At 43.8% G+C, this 21,838-nt stretch overlaps 1 protein-coding gene across 5 annotated transcripts in view; it reads right to left on the bottom strand.

The window, feature by feature from the left end:
- The window catches only part of LHFPL3 (LHFPL tetraspan subfamily member 3), a 245,899-nt gene extending 226,827 nt beyond the window's left edge, over window positions 1-19,072 (bottom strand). For all 5 annotated transcript variants that reach the window (XM_032689219.1, XM_032689220.1, XM_032689218.1 and 2 more), the window contains exon 1: window positions 18,587-19,072. In XM_032689219.1, the coding sequence (XP_032545110.1) occupies window positions 18,587-19,055 (469 nt within the window). In that variant the 5' untranslated portion in view covers window positions 19,056-19,072. The remainder of the gene's footprint in view (window positions 1-18,586) is intronic.
- Between the last annotated feature and the right edge of the window lie 2,766 nt (window positions 19,073-21,838).

The raw sequence follows: 21,838 nt of genomic DNA, 5'->3' as shown, positions 1-21,838 counted from the left end.
GAATTTCTCAGAGACAATTTGCAGGTTCTTCTCTATTCTTCAGACACTAGGAATCTAGCTTGCAGCAATGTACCACAAATGACTACCCTGTGCTTTTAAAATGTTACAGTGGAACCCATGTGGGCATCAACCATGACTACACAAGAGTGGCTAATTACCCATTCCTCTAATTCTGTGCTACCTGCATTTTCACACCTGCATGCCTTCTGTGAGAATTAGCACAGTTTCATAGACTGTTTTAAAAATGGGCAAATACATTCATAAGAAAAATATCTCACTAAGTGAAGCCAACAGTGAAGAAGGAGAAACTCCTCCTTATTTATTGAGACTTAAACTAAATTCTGCTTTATAGTGAAGTGTACTGAAAATCTCCAAGATTTTGTCCTTCTGATCAAGGTGAGGTTGCCTCTTTTCACTCAGTTCCACACAGAAAATCTGCGTTGGCTGCTGTTCTTCTAAGTCACTCTGGAAAGAGATCCTCTTTATGCATGCCATCTTTCCTGCATCCCATCATCTATCCACTCAAAGCAGCCACAGCTGAACGACCAGAACAAACATGTACAGGAAGAAGGAAAAAGTGAAATGCTAAATCTTGTGAGAACTTAAAGCTAGGGCACTCATCTGCAAGGTCCCAGGATGTGGCTCAACTGTCTTTGGTAACTCCTTGTGTATCAACTGTACTTCTGTTCCCTGCAGCACTTCTTGCCAACAGAACCCTCTACAGCACACCAGTATGCTGGGAATGCTGAGAACCAGTGGTCTGAACAATCTGTCACTCATGTAAGTTCAGAAGAGAATCACTGTGGTGGCACTCGCTGGCACTGTGAGTAAATGAGCCATGAGCTATATATCTGGCTATGCTGCAGTTCCCTCCTGAAAGAAAAAGCAAGTCAAAAAGGAAGTGTAACACGTCGCTGAATGCTGAAGTGACCAAATAAATAGGATTAGCTAAACCTTGCTTATCTGTCAGTCATTCCTCCCTGTATGAAAGCAGTCCTCTCAAGCCTGCCCATGATGATGATGGCCTCAGTACCTGTTTGGGTTCCTGAACCGATGCATTTCAAACTATGTCATCTGCTTATATTATGCAGTCATTTCAGTCTTGTCATCCAAGGGAAAAACATGGTTTGGCCAAACGTGTTGCATCACACGTACTTCCAGTGCATGGAATGAAAGGCTAAAATAATCTCCCATGAATTCTGTTCTCAAATTCAGATCTGCACTGCCATGACTGCAAAGTGACAGATGTCAAAACCGAGCTGAGTACCTCATTAATGTAGAGATAAACAACACAGAATATGTTGTTTGGAATGACAACACAGTATGTTTATATATATATATATCTCACTATTTATCTCCTACAGATGGCTGCTCACAGTGATGTACATCCACAAATATGTTTAATTTTGCCTTTTCCTTTTCTAGGTAATTACCATTTTTCCTTGTTTACACTGACTACTACTAAGATGCCTAGAGATCTCTGAGTTTTTCTAAGGGTAAGGGGTCACTTTGCACAAAGCAGACCAGAACCTGTGTGCAATCAGTTCTTTGCAGTAATAACAGCCCATGCCTGCAGAGCATTTTTAAAGAAATTATCTCGCTCTCATTTTACAGCCAGAAAAATCCAGAAAGGTGAAATGACTTACCCAAGGTCGCACAGCAGGCTCTGCTCAGTACATAGTTACTATTGTTGCAAATTGGGTAGCTCATCAGGCTTGTGCTACTCACACCACTCAAATAAAATTCAAACAATAATTATTATTTCTACTGCAATTTGCAAGGCAGTCAAGGCTGGAGGCCACAATCAGGATTCAGCTTATGCTGGGCTCTGTTCAAACATCAAATCAAACCCAGTCCCTGCTCCAGGGGGCTTGCAGCCTCAGTAGGGACATAATTCTGTGGGAACACAAATCGCAGTGGAAAGGGAGAGAAGGAGAGGAACAGACAGAAGGCAGTAACCTCAACATGCAGTTTCACATTGCTTTGGGTAACTGTGAAGTTTGGAAAATTATTATTAATTAAATTATTTAGGTGGGTAAGAAAAATAAATGCATTACTGATAGTCACCTGGCTAGTTACTTAGGTAGCAGTTTATCTTCATAGTCTTAACTGCACAAATACTTTACTTTCACTTATATGGCCTTTGAATACATTGACAGCCAGCAATTGGATCCTGCTCTGATCACAGTGCAACTGGATCCTGGACTGACTCACACTGCACCAACCCGACACTTAGAGTACACTCTACTTTGTAAAGAATGATACTATACTTAATTTTACAACTCTGTCTCCAATCTGCTGCTAGGGCAATTCTTGCTGTAGACCTTTTTATACGATATGTGCTTACACATTTTACAGCACAAGACAATTTGGGACACTAGCTATAAGCTAATTAATTCATTTCACTCGTGCTAACTTAAGAATCCTACTAAGATCTGCAGTAGTAAAGTATGAATTAACTCCCATCTTACCATCACCCACTGCATCCTAACGTGGCTCCATGCTAGCAGAATGTTATGTACCAAATGACCATGTAGCCATTCCTCTTTGAAACCTTAAGAGGGTACCAGAATTAATAGATTCTCTGATACTCAATGGCATAGATACAATGGGATTATTTTCAAGAGTGAGATTGCTCAGTACTAAGTCAGGACTGCTGAACAGTCCTTAGAAGTTAACCTCTAAATTTTCTGGTAGGGATCTGCTACCCCATTATTTATTGTAACGCATGTATCTGTATAAAAAATGAAAAAGAGTACACAGGAAATATTTGATTGACATCCATAACATCAGATGGGCAAGTATTTTTTTTGGATTTCAATTAAGCCAAGCATTTAAAACACGAGTTTCCAGTCCATCAAAGCATGTGCTTAAATCCTTCGCTCAGCTGATGGATTCTGTTGAAACAACCAGACAGTTTTTCACTGATGTTAACTGATTCTAGACCAGGATAATAATACCATAACATATTCTAGAAGAGCTTGAGAAATCACAATTTAAATACATTACTTTATAGAGCAAAAAAATGAGCATTCATTTACAATGACTTTCCTTGCTCCCATTCTAAATTGGCTAAATCTACATACAAATTAATGACCTATCACAATGTCTGTTGAGGATACAGCATCAAAAACTAAGAAACTGCAGAACTTACATAAAAAATACTACTGAAATTTCATTTTAGACTATTCAAATTTTTCAGAAAATAATGCTAGGTGCACATTATTACCTGTATTTATTCCTCTCTTCCAGGTATCACTGAAGCTCAGCAGAACTGAGGCATTTACTTAAATTATGAGAACCTGACTTTTAGTACTATGATAAATGGAAGCAATAAATAACAACAGCTTTCTTTAGCAATTGTCAATACGTATTTTGCAGCTCTTCATACACTATCCACTAACCTCCTTTAGCATTAGGTAATTCAAATTCCTTTAACATATTTCTGATACCTATATTTATGACACCGCAGCTTTATTTTAATCCCAGGCAAAAGCACATTAAGAAGGAACCATGGTTGACAGAATATTGCTAATCAAGAACAAAATATTTGTTTAATCATCCCTAAACTCAACTTTATAAGTCCGAGACACAAGCAAGCCTAATTTAATAAAATCCAATGTATAAAAGCATAGCCTATCCGCATTAGCAAGTTATATATTGCAACAGAGTGGATCTAAAAAGTGAAACAGAGTCTAGGACTAATATCCAGAACATCTGTATGTCAGAGATTTCACTTTGGATCAGGCCTAGTCTCGTCTGGTGGAAGGCAGACACATTAGTGGTAGAAGTGCATCAGGTGTAATCCTGAAGGACATCTGCGAGAGAAACCCAGTTTGCACATGCCAACGCTGCTCCACAATGTGAACCAATTTACACTAAATTGGAACAACTGGAAGATTAACTTTAAAAATGTGCTTCTGACCAAAATTAAAATACTCCTAGAGCCAGCCCCATAGATGGTCCCCTTGCAATCCACTGGCCAAAGCAATTTTAGCTGGCTGCACTGGCCCTTGGCCAACTCCAGGATCTCTGAAGGTTTGTCCACGTGACAAAATAGCCATGCCACCCATGCATAGTGATTCCACTCAGAAGAGCTCACAGCCAGGGCTAATTAGTGCCTGAGATCAGGTTGACTTCATAACTACAGAGGGTGGGATTCAGGTCCAGACTGAGAAACCTAAGCAAAAGTCTTACTGGCAAGTTGAGAGTAAACCCAGGGTTTGATTTACTTGCCAGCATGTTGGTGCCTAATATCACTTGAGCTGTTCTACTGCTTGTGAGACATCTGTGTGCGGTGTAGATGTGGAAGACCTGTGTCCTGCTGAAAAGGCAGTTACAGTTCAGACAGGATCCTGTGGCATTTTAAACACAGACAACTGGATGTAGGCAACTGCTTGATGGCTTGGCTACCAGAAATAGACATAACATCTTAAGACCCTGAACACTTCTGGATGTACTGAAGAAACATTTGACTGGCCTTGCCAGAGCCAAGTTATGTCTGCCAACGCCGATGGTCATATCACCCTACTGCAGCCTGACAGGCTAAGCCAGGTGTGTGTAGTTGGGCATTTCATTGCATATTCTCTCTCTGACACATCCCTGCCATTGAATCTATGCTTACCATCACCCGATGAAGTGTAAAGTAAAATGGAGCTGTTTGTAGAAGCGTGGTTTGCATTTGGTTCAGACTTGATTTGGGAAAAAGCAGCCCCAGGGAATAAAAGAAACTATGTCTCTTGGGAAGGAATAAAAATGCAGTTATAATTTCCCAGACAACTTCACTTTTGCCTTGGCACAATTCCTCCAGTGTACCATACAACTAAAATTAAATGAAGTGTCATTTTCTATGTTTAATACTCGGGTATTAAATATACCATCTTAAGTTCAAACACAAACTCACTGAATTCAGTGAGACTAAATTTAAACTCAGACACTTGTATCTGCAGATCTGTCCCCACAAGAGTGCAAAATCCCGAACAGACATTTTTAAGTATGCACACCGCATGAACCAGCTTTCACAGAAATGTACATGACCAACAGTTTTTCATTTGAAGCTCAGGGTGTGCCTTACGTAGTCATTTGACACACTGAACACAGGTTTATCCTGTTGACAAAGTGTTCCCTCCTCTCTCTCCCTCTGAAACTGCCATGGGAGGCAGGAAAGCAGGCAGCAAGGACGAGGCAAGGAAGCTGGTGTTGCTCTGCTACTCATCCTGTGTGAGCAAAGACCACTTGATGAGCCTGCTCTTTCTTCAACATCCAACATATCCGACACCAACATATTCACACAAAACATTAAGCATGCAGTTGCACATCAACAAGATGAAGAGATTTTACATGTTTCTTAGCTATTTAGGAAGATGGTTTACATAGCAGCATGGCATCACAAAATAATTAGGTGCATGGAAAGCTAACAAGGGACAACTTCTCCAGGAAACACCCTTAGCAAAACTGCATCTTAGGTTAGTCATAGAACCGATAATTTCTAACCTGTTTTTCCTGAAACCTTGGTATTTTAGAATATTTTAAAGATTTCTTTTTCAACTGCTTTCACTTTTAATCATTGGCATTTAGCTAACATAAATTACATTTTTTTAAGAAAATTTAACATCCAAGTCACACAAAAATGTTGAATGCAAAGGAAAATATGAAGCACACTACTGGAACAGTTGTTGTTGCCAGTGTTTACAGTTTTGCTGGGAATTTAAAGAAAATCTCTGCTTCTTTGCTCAGAATGCTTGACAGATCTACAGATCTTGGTCACTGTCTATTTTTAATCCTAAAAGTCACTGAGATAGGAGTGATACTGTTTAAAACACAGAACAAATGGGAGTAGAATAGAAAAGAGCATTTACCTAGATGAGTTCATTTTGAGAAATGAGAGAGGAACAGGGCTTGCTGTTACAAACACTGCATTCTGTTATCTCTTTCAGACATTCATCTGTTTCTAGTGCACAGCTCAGTATTTTACAAAATCTCCTCCCTTCAGAAAGTTGCTGCAGAACCTTCTTGCTCTAATAGTTAGAAACCACCTTTTAATTTCCAGGCTGAAGTGATTTATACCCAGATAATATCCATTTGTTCTTGTCCCACTGTTAGCCACAATTTTAAAATCATTAGTTTTCACTCTACAGTCCATGGATTTCAGAAGGTTCATAAACTACTTCTGAGATTTTTAAAGTGCCATGAAGCAAAGTAGGCCAACAGGCTGTAATTTGCTCAAACAATGCTACATAACATGTAGCATCACCTTTAGAAAAAGTTTAGGAAACCAAATCAAGTCAAAGTGAAAATCACTGGCTCAAACAGTTCTTTTCCCTTCCTCTTATTCTTAGCCCTTCCATGTGTTTTTAGTCAGCAGACATAGACATCTTAACAGCCCTCCTTTCTACATTAAACTAACCAAGCTTTCCTAGTTTTCTCCTTGCAAGAAATGTCACCAGTTTTCCTTTTCACAGCTTCTGCTGTCTCAGTCAGAACTGGACATCAGTGTCCAGAATCCCACAAGAAATATCACAGTGCATCCTGTAATTACGTCAACATTGTCTTAAATCAGCTGGAAATACTTTGCAAAATATGTACCAGGATCACACATGTTCTCTTCACAGCTGCATTACACTGCTATCCCATTGCCATCCTTTGGTGAACAGGTATACTCAGGTCCTCTCTTCACTCACAGAATGGGTATGACTGTGAGTGGAGATCATATAGTCCGACCTCCCCACTCAAGCACGGTCCCCTACACTAGGTTACTCAAGACTGTGACCCAACAGCTTTTGAACATTTCCACTTACTGTTACCCATCCTCAACTGCACGGCCTTTCATCTTGCACCAGTGAGTCCATGACATCACTGTCACCTCACTTCTCAAGGTTGACAAAAGTGAAGTGTCAGCTTGGAAATGACTGTTCGTGAGCCAGCTGATGATGCCTCACCAACTGATGAATCCAATCAAATACAAATGCCTGGTATGAACTAAATACAAATGACTGTGGCTGCATGTTTGGACTATTCTGGACTATATTTTTCTAGCATAATCGCCATGAATTGCAATTTCAAGCTTTTTACTTTAATCATATTCTAATATAAATTCACCAGTAATAGGAAGGCTAAATACTTAGACACAGCAACCAAGTAATAATTAACTTTCTTTGAGGAACATAAAGCTACAAGGATGAATAATTTTATTTTCATGGAAAGTCTAATACTTCTCCCATGGAACTAATCTTAAAACTTTGAATTAACTCTTTAAGAAATGCACTGAACATCTCTAAAGTATATGAACTCGATGCATAATAGTTTTATAGTGTTCAAATAAGCCTTAGCCAAGCTGAAGATACCTTGGGAAATCTGATTTTGAAGCATGCAGTCTATATCAGAGATAAGACTCATTTATGACTTTTAGGCTCATAGGTAACTTTCTCCCACTATCTCTAGGTGAAAAACTTTTTTGTGGCTTATTCTACATTTTTGATAGCTTCCTCCTCTTGCTGAAGGTTATAAACATCTTTCTTTTTCAAGGTCATTACTAGTTTCAAAGCTAACTTCCACTTTATGTGAATTTTTCATCCAGAGATTATTTACTGTCAATTTAAACAAATTTAATGGCACTGAGTTGCCATAGTATAAATTATAAATGGGTTTAAATTAAAAGTCTAAATCCCATATCATCTCAACTTTCCCACACAGATAATTCTTGAGCTCCTTATTTTGAACCTTGGCTACATATTGGTTATGTCTACACAGATAAATTTAGCAGTGCCAGGGAGCATTCCCAGGCTTTGAAACTCAACTGTCTACACTATTAAATTGTTAGAATTGTCCCCCAGCATGTGTCACAGGAGTGGTTGTAGTCTGTTCTATCTAACAATCTTCCAAAATATTGCCAGGGCGCAGTTTGCAAGTTAGGACATGCCAGGAATGGTTCCCAACAGGCAGTATGAGTCCAGTGACCCAGTTTTAGAAGGTAAAAAAATGTAATAGTATGGACACTGGCCAGTGTGCCAGCTGACTGTGCAGCAGAGGGTGGTTCTGGACATGCTTAATTTGCAGGTACAGGCATAGCAACTGCAACCCTCTGCTGGGCCTTGGCAAGCTGCAGTGGCTCAGTATGGAAATGTCTCTCCAAGAGGCACAGGGATGTTTGTGGAAGTGTTTCATGACTACATTCTGGGCAAAACAACCCTCTCCAAGGCTCTTGCCCCCATCAAGAGACTCATGCTTCATACAGCTGAGGAGCATTCACCCTTCTGCAGCCATTCCAGAAGCCTGCTATTCCAGAAGAGGCAAAAGGTCAGACGGGAGAAGGAGACACTGTTCCTAACCCACTTCTCCCTACTAAAATCTTCCCTGATCTTAAGAGACCTTGTCCTATTTTATTGCCTCTTCTGCTGCACACAAAGCTCATCATGACAAATAAACTACTGTAGGTTGCAGAGGTACAGTCTAGCACAGCAGTACAAGACATCCTGGCCACACTCATTGTATGAGATCACTCACCTTATTCCATCAACTTCTGCAAGTAAGGCACATGACTTTTGACTTTTAGTAGTAAACAAAAGAGCCTCCCAAGGTTTCACAAGTAGCTTTTTCTAAACTTCTCAACTCAGAATATGTCTTTGACCTTGCAAGTACAGCCTGCCTAGCTTTCTTCTCTATAAACCTTTCCTTTCTGAAAGATAACCAGAAAAATAAGGAAAATGGAATGTGTGACAACTCATCAACTGTTTGTAATAATTTATTTCAAACCATTTATTCAGTAGCTCTCTCTTCTGATTCACTCTCAATTACTTGATTGAATAATATTCTCTGAAATAACACATGATGTGCTTGTGTCAAAGAGGCTCTCCACAGAGGCCATCAGCTACCTTTTAAAATCAATGAAACTCATAAATTTGCATCTGGCTTCTCAAGGAGAAAATAAAGGAACCTTTTCCCCTGGTAAGTATGACCTTCCATTCTAAGGCCAGCTTGTTTCAAGTCTTCTGCATCTCTGAATGCCAACGTGAAGATGGATAATATCTTTCTCAGAATAGACAGGTCTTGAAGTCTATTCCCCTTTTTAAGGATTCTAGCCATAATTCCTTCTTAGTAATTGGGAGCTGCACACTGTTCCATACAGTAATGCATATTCTAGCTATTCACTGTCATGCTGCCACTGCATTTTTAACAATGCTGATAGCAACCGATGTTATCGAATTCTGCAGACTTTCTAGGCTATAGCCTTGTTCACGTCTCTTTTTTCATTTTGCCATTTCTGAGCAAAAATGTTTTTATTTTTTCCTTTGTGATGCCTCAGTACTGTGACCCTGCCATTCCTCACAGCCAGATCTTGTTAGTTTTCAAATATTGAGTCCACACCGTCTGATCATACCACAGATTTTCTGTTCTGATATGTTTGCTGTCTTTATGTTTGCAAGATCAAAGCTAATGCTGTTTATACCATAGTACTAAAAAGGTTCATTTCTCAAAAGGTAAAATAACCTTCATGTTTGAAATCTAGCTGCCTTTTTTTCCATGCCTTTTTACTCCTGATAATATCCATGTTTCCACTCTTTCTGGCTTCATTTTGCCATATAGCAATTTTCTTCATTACACTTTTAGATGGAATTTTTGAAAGAACTCAGCAGCAGCTGAGTATCCTGTGCCACAGATGTCCCTTGAGGTCCAAGAAAGTAGAGCTGCACTGACATCAGCCACTTTCCCAAACCCCACTCCCATTTCTCTTTCCCAACTATATCCAAGTTCTCAGCTCCCCACATTTCAATAGGTGATATACTCCTCTTCGAAATTCTCTCCCAGTTTCCCTCTCCCCTTCTTACTTCTCTCACATATATATTTTTTCCCAGTGAAATGGAATTTGTTTTCAAATCGCCTGGATAACTTTATGCATTTCCTTCTGTATCTTACTATTCTGTTATCTTATTGTTTTTCAAACAGTGGACCATGGCCCCAGGATGTTCATAAAAGGCAATTGGGAGAGTTATAAGACACTGAAATTTTTATTACACTCTAAACCAAAAGAAAGTATCTCTTCTCCATTCCCAAAACACCTTTATCCTTCAAAACCAAGTTTTGCTATCAAAGTCTCAAATCGCTCATACAAATAAAAGATATACACTTTTTACATTTTAGACAGGTTCCCTCTGGGATCAAGACTGATGTGGCTGTGTGATTTTGAGCCTGATGACCAATTTCAACCAAATTTGACTGATGTTACAAGTCTCCAAGATACTAAACTCCTGCAATTTTTGTGAAGAAGCTGCTTCCTGGGCAAAGCAGAAAGAATCCCAATGTCCCACCAGTGGCAAGACATTTAACAAATGTAGATGGCAACTTCAGGACATCAAACCAACAGACAAATAGCTTTCTGCCAGGCACAGCACATGCTATGCCTTTGTCTATTGCATAGATGGAGACTCTGTGAGGAACTGGGAGAGTTTAGCTACCAAAGGCATGAGATGATAGGATGCAAGAGAGAACTTTTGTTATTGTGGGCACAGATATTTGGGGGAAGAAATGACTTAGAGTGGACACACTGGGCACTGCATTTTTTCTTAATTCTACTGTCCACATGATACATCTTTTACCTTAATTTTTATAGCCAAAGCGTGAAATACGTTAAAATGTTTAATTCAAAGTAATGAAACTGAAAAGCCTGCACAGCCCCCTCACTCATTTCACCCACAACTTCCCACTAAAACCTTCAGTTCGTCTCTCCAACCTACCCAGCTAACCTTCAGACTTCTATTAGGACATGAGCACCTCCTGAGCCAGATCGGCAGTACTCATCATAGCCAGTGTGACAGCAGCAGAGCAGAGGCTACCACAGGGCATTCCCAGGCAAGGATAAGGGAGGCTCTGGGAGTCTCTATTAAGTCCAGTGGGAAGCTTTCTTTTCGGGCTGAACAGACAGAAAATTATACTGGCACATGGTCTTCTCTGGGAAAAAGAAGCACATGCACCAGGCCTGCTTGAATTAGATGTCCTTATAGGCTTGATGAGACAGTCTCTTGGCAAGGAGAGCCTTGCTCCTTGCTCCCTGCCTGCCTGCACAGCTCCAGCATCCCACTTCCCCAAAATGCAGAGGCAATCCTCATTTTACCGTGATCCTGATTTTTCAGAATCCCTGATTTTTCAGAATTTTCTCCCTGATGGTCTGACCGATGCCCACTACTGCTCAGAGACCACTAAATAACCTGTCACCTCACCCTGGGGGTGTCATGGGGGGTGTTTTTGCTTTTATTGAAGTCAGCATCGGTACTGAAACTCAGCTCAAAAACATGCTCAATGTCCTTGGACTTGACTTCCTCTCCCTTTTGCCTCTGGTGTGCCTCCTGTTTTATAACTGGATACATAGTGGCAACAAAAGCTGGCAGCAGCGTTGGTTAAGGTCCTTTGCTTCTGGTGAGTTAGTAAAGATAATTAACAAATGAAAAATGAAACTTAGAAGGTTACAAATGTACATACCTCATGGCTAATGCAAATTTGTGTAACTTCAGCTTCCAAACACAGCATTTGTCAAGTTAAGGAGCACTGCATGACTTGAAATCTCCCCCTGTAGGTCCTCATATGCCATCATCTGTCAATTTTTAATCTTCTTCTGAATAGCAAGAAAATTCATCCTTTTAGATCTTCTTCTTTCATTTATTTAAATCAGTTCTGAGATCCTTTCTACTTTATACTTGAAAGGGAGTCTTGAAAGATGTTTGACCTAGACAGAACAGGCATGGGAACCACAGTGGGCAAAGGCGGTCCCATTTTTTGCATACACATTTAGGAATGACTTTAGACTTCTTAAGTGCAGTGAGAGCTGATATGCAGATGTCCATCTACCATAGTCTCTAATTTCTCTTCTAAATAACTGTTTTCTGTAACACATAATTTTCATAATTCTCTCATCAATAGGACGCCTCCTATATTTTTTGAAGCTGGAACTGAACCTGGCAGTGCACATAAAGAATAACAAGAAGTGCTCCTACAGGTATGTTAACCAGAAAAAGAAGGTCAAAAAAGGTGTACTGACCAATCAGTAATCTTGTAAAACTGGTAATAACAGACAAGGAGACAGCTGAGGTACTCCACAACTTTTTTTTGCCTCAGTCTTCTGAGGCAAACCTCTGTTCCTACACCTCTCGAGGCAGCATACTGCAGAATGGGGACTAGGGGAGTAAAGTGCTTCCCACCGTAAGTACAGATCACATTTATGACCACCTGAGGAACCTGAACACATGTAAGTCTATGGGACCCTGATGGGATGCATCCCTGAGTCCTGAGGGAATTGGCTAACACAGTTGCCAAGACACTCTCTGTGATAATTAAGTTGTGGCAGTCAGGTGAAGTCCCAGGTGACTGGAAAAAAGGGGAACATTGTACCCACCTCTAAAAAGAGTAGGAAGGAGGATCTTGGGAACTACCTACCTGTCAGCCTTACCTCTGTGTCTAGGAATATCATAAAACAGATCCTCCTACAACCTACACTAAGGCATATGGAGGACAGGGAGGTGATTCCCGACAGCCAGCACAGCTTCACCAAGGGCAAGTCCTGCCTGACCAAACTAGTGGCCTTCCACAATGGAGTGACTACATCGGTGGAGAAGGGCAAGGCTACAGATGTAATTTTTCTGGACTTCTTTATAGCCTTTGACATGTTCCCCCACAACTTTCTAAACTGGATTCTGCCCCTCTGCTCTGTTGAGACCTGACCTGGAGTACTGCATCCAGCTCCGGGGTCCCCAGCACAGAAGGACATGACCTGTTGGAGTAAGTCCAGAGGAGGGCCACCAATTGGATGGAGCACCTCTCCTATGAGGAAAGGCTGAGAGAATTGGGATTGTTCAGCCTGAAAATGAGAAGCTTTGGGGTCACCTAATTGTGGCCTTCCAGTACATGAAGGGAGCCTACAAGAAATATGGAGAGAAACTTTTTATAAGGATATGTAGTGACAGGACAAGGGGGAATGGCTTCAAACTGAAAGATGGTAGGTTTAGATCAGACGTTAGAAAGAAATTATTTACTGAGAAGGTAGTGAGGCACTGGAACAGGTTGCCCAGAGAAGTTGTGGATGCCCTGTCCCTGGGAGTGTTCAAGGCCAGGTCTATGAAATTAGCTATCCTTAACAAAATTTATTAAACAAATAATTATCATTTATTAAACAAATAGTTTTTGTGCCACCTGCAAAGTTCAGCAGCCATAAATGTAAGTTACTCTCTCAACAAATTGTTAAAGTTACTGAGGGTACAAACAAGATCCTTGTCTGACTCCACTAGACACCCTGCTCAAACACTGGTGCAAGGCTGGGTTTTTTCCTAGCTTTCTTGAATTTACCCCTATACCAAGATCTGACAAACAGCAGTAACAAAGGCTCCAAGAGCACCAAGGTCAAGCCTCTTAAGACTCTTATATAAAAGTCACCTGGTCCTGCAGACTGATTTCAGGTATAAAGGCAAACAACAAAGCTGCAGTGATGAATTCCATCTTTTCATTCTGAAACAATTCCCTGTTTTAAGTGAACTTTTAAATGTACCATGTAATAACCTCTCACAGTTTCAAAGAATTGGCAATTGAGTATATAGGAAACAAGTCTTAGAAACAAGTCCAGGAAAAACCTGGGGAACCACAGAAGGACTGACACCTGCACCACATAAATCAGTAGAACTATGAAAGAAACAGTGTATGCCAGCATGTGTACAAACATGGCATATTTGTGTGATGAAAGGAAGCGAGTAAGGTAGGACCAACACACCTATTTTAAGTATTTTTTTCACAAAACTATTAGAGTTCTCCAAAGAAGTAAAAAACAACAAGTACCTTTGGAATTTTTGTTAACAAAGTCTACTTGGATTTCCAAAACCCATTTGATGAATCTGTCATTCATCAGTCTTAAAAACCCTAAACTCCCAGAGGATAAAAATAAATGTCCTTGCAAGGATAAATAATTGGAAACAGATGGTAGGAAAATACTGTCAATTTTTCAAGCAGAGAGAGGTCAATGGTGGAATCCTGCAGGGATCTGTGCTGGAATTTGGGAGCTACTCGCTTATTCATAAATGAGCTGGAAAAGAGGGTAAATGGTGAGGTGACAAAGTTTGCTGCTGATATTCATTCAGGGTAGCTAAGATAAGGGCTGACTATGAAGAAAGACTTTACAATACTGAGTGATTAGGAAGAAAAAGGCAAATTAAAGTCAGTGTAGATAAACAAATATGAAGAAATTTCTTTGAAAGGGAAAAAAACCTAAGTATACAAAATTATGTGCTCCAAGGTGACTATTACCACTTCAGGACTGAGATCTTAGGGTTATAATAGGTAGTTCTGGAAAACTTCATCCCATTGTTCACTAATAGGTAAGAAGGGAGTATTAGCAATTACTAGGAAAGGAACAAAGAATGAAAGAGAGAATATTATTAAGTTGCTATATGAATGGCTGGTTTGTCTGTCTTGAATATCATGTGTAGTTCTAGTCCCATCACCTCTGAAAGGATACAATATATTGGAAATGGTCATAGGCAGGGCAGCAGGGATGATCACAAGTATGGTACAACCTAACAACTAAGGTCTGACTAAGAACCCAAAGGTCTCAAAAACAGGTAACTGAGGGGATACAGCAAAGGTGTAATCAGAGCCAGCACAGGGAATGTGTATGCAAGTCCCCTGTTCACAGCCTCTTCAAATACATTAGCTGAGGGGATCAAATGAAATGGGCAGGCAAAAGGTTTAAAACAAAAAATCACTACTGAATCTTCACACAACACACACTAAGCTGTGGAACTCCTTGCTCTGGGACACTGCAAATGCTGAAAGTTTATACAGGTTAAAAAGCTACCAAAGCCTAAACAAAATAAATATCAGCAAGATCTTTTAAATGCCAAGATCCATCTGAGGAAATCCCAGAGTACAAGTGGTGGAGAACAGAAAGTACTGAGGGCAAAGTGAGTTTTAGCTGCTCTGATGCTTCTGTGGGCCCAAGTTACGGACAACTGTCAGAGATCACTGGACTAGATGGGCCTGTGGTTTGCCAAAGCACAGAGGTTTTATGTTTGACTGTCTTCTTCCTGTGGGCATGGCTTAGGCATCTCCTGATTTCATCCTGCTTGTCCATGGGACACTTCTATGCCTTTGTTTTGTTTTCTCTACTTCTTTCTTTCTTGTAACATGCAATATCCTAGTAAAGAAAAAAAGTAATGACAAATGTCTAATAATGGGAAAAAAATCACAATTACAGAACTGAAGTGTTTAATTTATTTAACTTGTAAAGGAATAAATCTCAACAATTATCTTTATTTGTGAGGTTTCTTGCAACCCTTGGATGTGGGGTAATAAAGAACAGTAATACCTAATTTCTAATGTTTTCACTAAGTGTTTCTGTTCATGCAGCTGCTCAAATTTAAGTGTACGTGCAAGTGTTTGTACACATGAACTTGCAATTGCAGAAGGGGAGGATAGGGGATGGAGAACAAGGCTGCCAACACTGGCTCTCAAAGTATCAAGTATACCCTGACAGCATTATTCACATGCAACAAAAACAAGCAGACTAAGCCACGGCCAAATCATAAGGTCACCTAACGTATGTTGTACTCACATACACAAAGGAAATAGCTATTTTTCTAGGATTTTTCTTCTTAATCATGTCATAGACATGTCTAGTCATAGACATGATTAGACAGCAACAAGGACTGAAAGTGCATGTGTCCAAGATATTGTTTATCTTTTTCTTATTTAAAAAAGACATCTTCAAAACAAGAGCTATATCATGTTGACAGTTTATAATGACTCATGCAGGACAGAATGTGATCAAAATCTTCCTTTTAAAGAAATGAATTCCTAAGCTTTTATTTGCAATCTTAAACCAAGAACGATCCCATGTCAGAACCCTGATTCTAAGAAGATTTAAATTACATCAATTTTAAGTATTATATGATCTAACCGAATGCTAACACTATGAAGGTACATAATAGCAAGCAAAATCAGAGCTATACTCGCATACTTGTTTATTTTACTACTTCAGGTTCAATTTTGTTCCTGTACTACACAGAACTATTTGCATATGTAGATGACATTACTACATTGTTTTTTGCGAAATAAGTGTCTTAAGATTACTATTGTCTATTAATTATGGTCTCAAAACAGTAAAATAATAACAGAAGTAGGTCATATAGCTCATAGAAAACCTACCATTATAACTGTCTCGTTCTGCACATTGTACTCTAAGTTTTCCTTCTTTCCCACCACTGTTTTCTTCTTCAAGGGATGAATTCCAAACCAATATGGACTTTCTGGTAGTTTTCTCTCCCTTTAAGGAAACTTTTTTAGGTAATACAGAAATGAACAGTCAAGTAAATGCTGAATTAAGGTAAAACATTCAGCAGACAACAAAATCAGGCTCTTTCAACACCCAACATTGTTCTAATTCTTCCAGAGCATTCACATACCAATTGGGAAAGATGGCCAATAACCACTTGGCTACACATGTATTCCCTTACTGTTTTAATTTTGGAGGGAAGCAGTCTGAGAAGTGATTCTTCTGCTAACATAAAACTCGTTCTATTGACTTTTAACACCAACAGTGCATCTACTGGATTCAGAGATGACAAAAATTCTGTGTTGCTTTGCTTGAAAACATATCTTCAGTGTCACACTTGCACACATGCAGCATGGTACAGACTGGTTGGGCTCCAGTAGATCAGCTGCATGCAGTAATTTCTAAACATTATTATTCACCTGTAGAGAAATGCAGTAAAGGAATCAGATTCATTTTATCTACCTTGCACTACTGTCTGTTGGCAGGAAGAAGTGGAACCATATAAATAGAACACCATTATCTCTGATGTTGGAAAGCGCAAGGGATTTGGAAATTGTGCTGTCCTACTGCATACTGGACGTGAACAAAACAGGCTGAAATGCACCAAAGAAGTGAATATTCATGCCACCTTTTAGCAGCAGAGCCATAAGGAGAGGAGACAGCTGAAAGCAGAAGTCCTTAATGAAGCAGAGGAGACATCAGCAGTGCAAAGATGAAACAGTCTGCCCTGCCCGGTGCCAAGTGACATGACTGTGTACAATTAACCAGACCATATCAGAAGGCATGTCACTGAATGGACAAGAATAGCCACCAGCATCAAAGAGGATTCCCAATGAAGAGAAAATGAACCCCAACCCAGACTCGCTGAAACTGGGGAAAAATCTATCACCCTCAAGTGATTGAAGATCAATCCCCAAGTGACAAAGAAAGAAATTATAAGGACACCTCAGTCACAGAAACAGCATAAAAATATATAATAACACACACAAAGGCATCACAGAAAGAAATGGTTAAAGCTGTTTCATACAAACCAGAGATTTCCACTAAGTCTTATGGACTAGATGGCAAACTGAGTAATGCTGAAGCAGTTCAGCAAAAAAAAATCAAAAGAATTATTGCTCAGAAACTGAAATGAATGTAGGTCAATTAAGGGGACTGAAAAAGTGATTGTGAGCCCATTTTGGAGACATTTTGCTCAGTTTCCCTAACAGCTTATTCCTGTAAAACCAAAACTTACCAATTTCGGGGTTTTATCAGGAGGACATGTAAAAGCTATGCTTTGATTTTAGCCTTTTTCTTCCCAAATGATGGAAGAATTGATATCTTCTGTCTTGCCAAAACTGCTTTTATTACTATCTCAACTCTACAGACCATTCTTTTCTCCTCCATATCCTCCCAGCTGCACACAAATCGCCAGTTCTGTTCTAACTCAGAGAGAAAGCTGTGCTGGAAATGCAAAAAGGGATGTCCTGGTGTTCTCCCTCTTTCTTATCATATGCTTTCCCCAGGGAGACACGGGATGTGATGGGGAAAGTCAAATGAATTCAGATGCTCTGAGACAAAATCAGCAACCGAAATTAATTTTTTTTTAACACTCTTATACAACGGGAAATAAACCTTGTAAGCAAGCAAAACAGACCCCAATCAAAACTCATGAATGCCACATCCAACGACCTCAGCTGCCCTTCCAGTTCGCCAGCAAAAGATCTCGCCAACCCCTCCCACTGAGCCGAAGTGGGCTCTGCCTTGCCCAGGTGGAAGCCTGGGCTCGGGACTAGCCTTCAACAGGCTGGCAGCTGCCTTCATCCCCCGTCGCTTGCTCCAAGTGTCCCCACTGCCATTTTCTCCTGACCTTTCCAGCAGACCACGCGCTGGAGGACAGCCGGCCGCTGCCGCCCGCCCGCCCGGGAGCGGTGTGATGCTCACGGGTCGGTTCACAGACCCAAACCGGACGGTTCCTTCGGGCACCCTCGGAGAGGTGCGACGAGCTGCGGTCTGAGCCCGGTTCGGCTCACCCCCGGTCCCCAGGAAGGTGGCGGGGCCGCCCGGGGCAGCACCGGCACCGCTCTGCGACGCTGCCGAGGTGTCCCGGCACCCCTGGAATCCCCTCCCCGACCTGCCCCGCCGGGGCACCCCTGCCCGCCCGCCGCTCCTCTACCCCCTCTCGGCCCGGGCCGCAAGTTTCTCCAGAGCCGCCCGTGCCCCGCGGGGCCGGGCCGGACCGGGCCGGGCCGGGCAGGACGGCGCGGAACCCACCAGTGCCGGGGCCGCTGCCCCACTCACCCGAGGTCAGCTGCATCCAGGCACAGATCTTGTAGACGGTGGCTGTGTTGCAGAAGAAGAAGAGGATGAAGCAGACGATGCAGGCGATGATGAGCATCATCGAGAGCCCGATGAAGAAGGACGCAGCTTTGAAGGCTCCCGAGGGCAGGCTGGAGAAGTCCGTGAAGCTGCCCCGGCAGGTGAGTTCCCGGCTGAAGCCGTTGCCGATGCAGTAGTGGAAGAGCCCGAAGTAGCCCGCCTGCGGGGTGTCCACGCCGTCCCCGATCCAGTACGGCTGGATGAAGCACACCACGTTGACGATGGCAAAGCAGATGGTGAAGATGGCCCAGAGCACGCCGATGGCCCGCGAGTTCCGCACGTAGTTGGTGTGGTAGATCTTGGCCGCCTCCTGAGCTGGGAGCATCCCCGCTGCTGCTGCTCCTGACGAGCCTGCTCCTGTCGCCGCCGTCCCTGCAGCCGCTCCGGGCATCCTCGCCGAGAAGGTCCCCCCTCCCCTTCCTCCTCCTCCTCCTCCTCCTCCTCCGCCTCCTCCTCCCCGCTCGCTCCGCTCGACGCGACGCGCTCCGCCGCCGCCGCTGCGTGCGAGAGCCGGCGAGCCCCTCTGCCGGGCTTCAGCGGCTCCGCGCCAGCGGCGGCAGCACCGACACCGCCCGCCGCCGCCTATCGGGGCGCAGCGCAGCGCCGCCGGCCGCCGCGCACCGCCCGCCCCGCAGCCCGCCCTCCGCCGCCGGGCGCCTCCCGCACACCGCCCGCCGCGGGCGTCCCGCCGCCCTGCGCCACCGCGGCGGAGCGGGCACGGCTGAGGCGCCGTCTCCCGAGGGGAAGCGAGGGGCGAGGGGCTGCCGGCGCGCTGTCCCCGGGCAGGCAGGGCGAGCCCTGCGTGCGGCGGGGGCGCTGCGGCCGCGACCTCCCTTCAGCCCCGCAGCCCGCGGGCGCCTCTCCCGGCCGGGGCAGCGGCTGCCGGGTCGAGCCGCTCCCGACGCCGCTCAGCGAAGCGCGTCCAGGGAGAAGCGTTCAGGCAGCGGATTTTAAAGTTTAGAACCTGTGTGTGGTGTTCCCCTCCCCGCACAAAAACATCATCACCTCTCCAGCCGGCGGCGGCACCTGCTGGGTCCCCTGCGGCGTGTGAGCGGCGGCGCCTGCCCTGGCGCGGGGGGAGCCCGGAGACGCTCGTCTCCCGCCTGAAGGAAACCTCTACAGGGCAGAGCTTGGAGCCTGGGGGAGGCAGGAGTCACCAGGGGCCGCTCCCCGCCTCAGGGGTGGGATGGCGGCCGCGGAGAACACGCTGTAAGAGCACAGCACAGCCGTGGGGCCGCGGTGGCGGCTCCCGGCGTGGGCGCGGGGCGAGGCGGCACCGTGAAGAGAGAGGAGCAGCTCCGCTCCAGCCGAGTGCCCGCGGCCTGGCTCCCGGTGCGCCGAGCGTGCTGGCATGCAGCAGTGATTAGCATACATTAACGAGCAATTAGCATCTGGTAATAATCATTCCTGTGCCAGTGACACTCGGATTTGCAGTCCCCGACCTGTGAGCTGAGCCCGAGCTCACAGCGGTAAGCGGTGGCACAGCCGGAGCCCACGGAGGCTCGGCAGAGCTGAGCGGTCCGGCTGCCGCGCGGTGCCGGCAGAGGCCGCGCTCAGTTAAATCCTGGCGCTCCGCCGCGCCGGGAGGAGCAGGGGAGGAAGGGAGGGAGAGAGATATAGACTCCCGTTGAAATGAATCCTGGCATTCCTTAAAAATTTTCGTCTGTTTCAGGCAAAGTTTGATTTCTGTCCCACGACTGCAAGTAACCAGGCGCAGCCCAATGGAGCGGCACACCAGCACTTCCCAAGTTTCCAGCAAAGGGGTTTAGGAAAGGGCAGCACCCGCTGGCAGCGCTCGCGTCGGAGGACGGTGAGAGCTTGGACAGCTGTGGGCAAAGAGCAGGGGTACGAGGGGAGCCGTCTCCGTGCAGTCAGGCTGCGGGAGCGCTGCCCTCGGAGGGCAGTGGGGTGGCACACGTTGCATGGGTATGCTTAAACACAAGCAGCATAGGCAGTGTGGACCCCAAATACTCACACTTGCCTCTTTCTTAGGGAAGTGGGTCCAAGCGTGCATGCAAAGCACAGCTAAAATTGCTGGCGATTTGGTTCCACCGAGTATACTCTGTCCAATACTGGTGGAGGTGCCCACGAGTGCTCTGCTGCATGTCATGCTCCTGCTGCAGCTGCTGAATGTGACTGGACTGCTGATATGTGGTCTTCAGGGAATAACTGAACTTGTTCCAGCCTCAAGCACCAGGAGGAGTGGTGGTTCTTCAGTGCTCAGTTCTGTTTCCTTCAGGCTGAGGCTAGCTGAGCCCCAGGGCTTGGTACAGCATGCCTCTCTTCCCTGTTCTCTAAGCAGCCGTGGAGCATGGAGGTGTAGACAATACAAGCCAGACACAGAAGGCAGGAGGGGGCCTGAAGTAGCCCGAGACAATTTAGGAATGGAGGTCAGAGGGAGGGTTGGGCAAGAAGTTCTGAGAGATCTAAAAGAGAGGAGGTAGTGGGGAAGGGATTTGGGCTAAATAGGTTTAGGTGTAGTGGGCCTGTACGTGTGCACACATCCAAGAAAGATGAACCCAGGAATTGGTATGGCAGGAGGAAGAGATACGGACTTGGGAAGGAGCCAGGAGAGGAGAAATAAGTTGCTTGTAGAAGAAATGGGCAAACAGAGCTGAGGAGGACAAAATACTGAGGTTGGAGAAGAAGCTGGAGAATAAGACTCAGACCCTAAGTATAGGTAAATGTGGGAGCCAGTCTGGGCAAGAAAAGGAAAAGCCAGAAGCAAGGGAAGAAACTAGGATTCTGCTGACAAGTTGTGTAAAACACTGTGAGAAAGAAGACCTGTGTCAAGATTTTGGTTGATCTAGTATGTCCTCTCTGGCGTCTGGCAACAAAAGGGCACAGATTTCACATGGACTCTAGGTGATACCCATGAGTCCTTCAGTTTACTGCATTGAAAATGGGGAAGTGGTACTAGATGTCTGTTTTTTGGGGCATCTGAATCACTCACATTACCACAGTCATATGTGTGCTTCATAGCGTTAGAAAATACAATGTCTCTATGAGATAGAAAGTTGGCATATTCTGGACAGAAGAGTTAAAAGGCAGCTGAGACTTCATTTCTCAAAGCAGAGCTCCCATGGATTTTGGTTGCAGCAGTTCTGAAAATGAGGCCTCAGAAGGTGATGTGCTGCTCATACTGAGGTGGTGCTCATCCATAAAAAGTTTAAG

The sequence above is a fragment of the Chiroxiphia lanceolata genome, chromosome 5, assembly GCF_009829145.1.
Source record: "Chiroxiphia lanceolata isolate bChiLan1 chromosome 5, bChiLan1.pri, whole genome shotgun sequence".
Taxonomy (NCBI): domain Eukaryota; kingdom Metazoa; phylum Chordata; class Aves; order Passeriformes; family Pipridae; genus Chiroxiphia; species Chiroxiphia lanceolata.
Note: the sequence above shows the minus strand (reverse complement) of the source record. Positions and strands in the feature narration are given on the sequence as shown.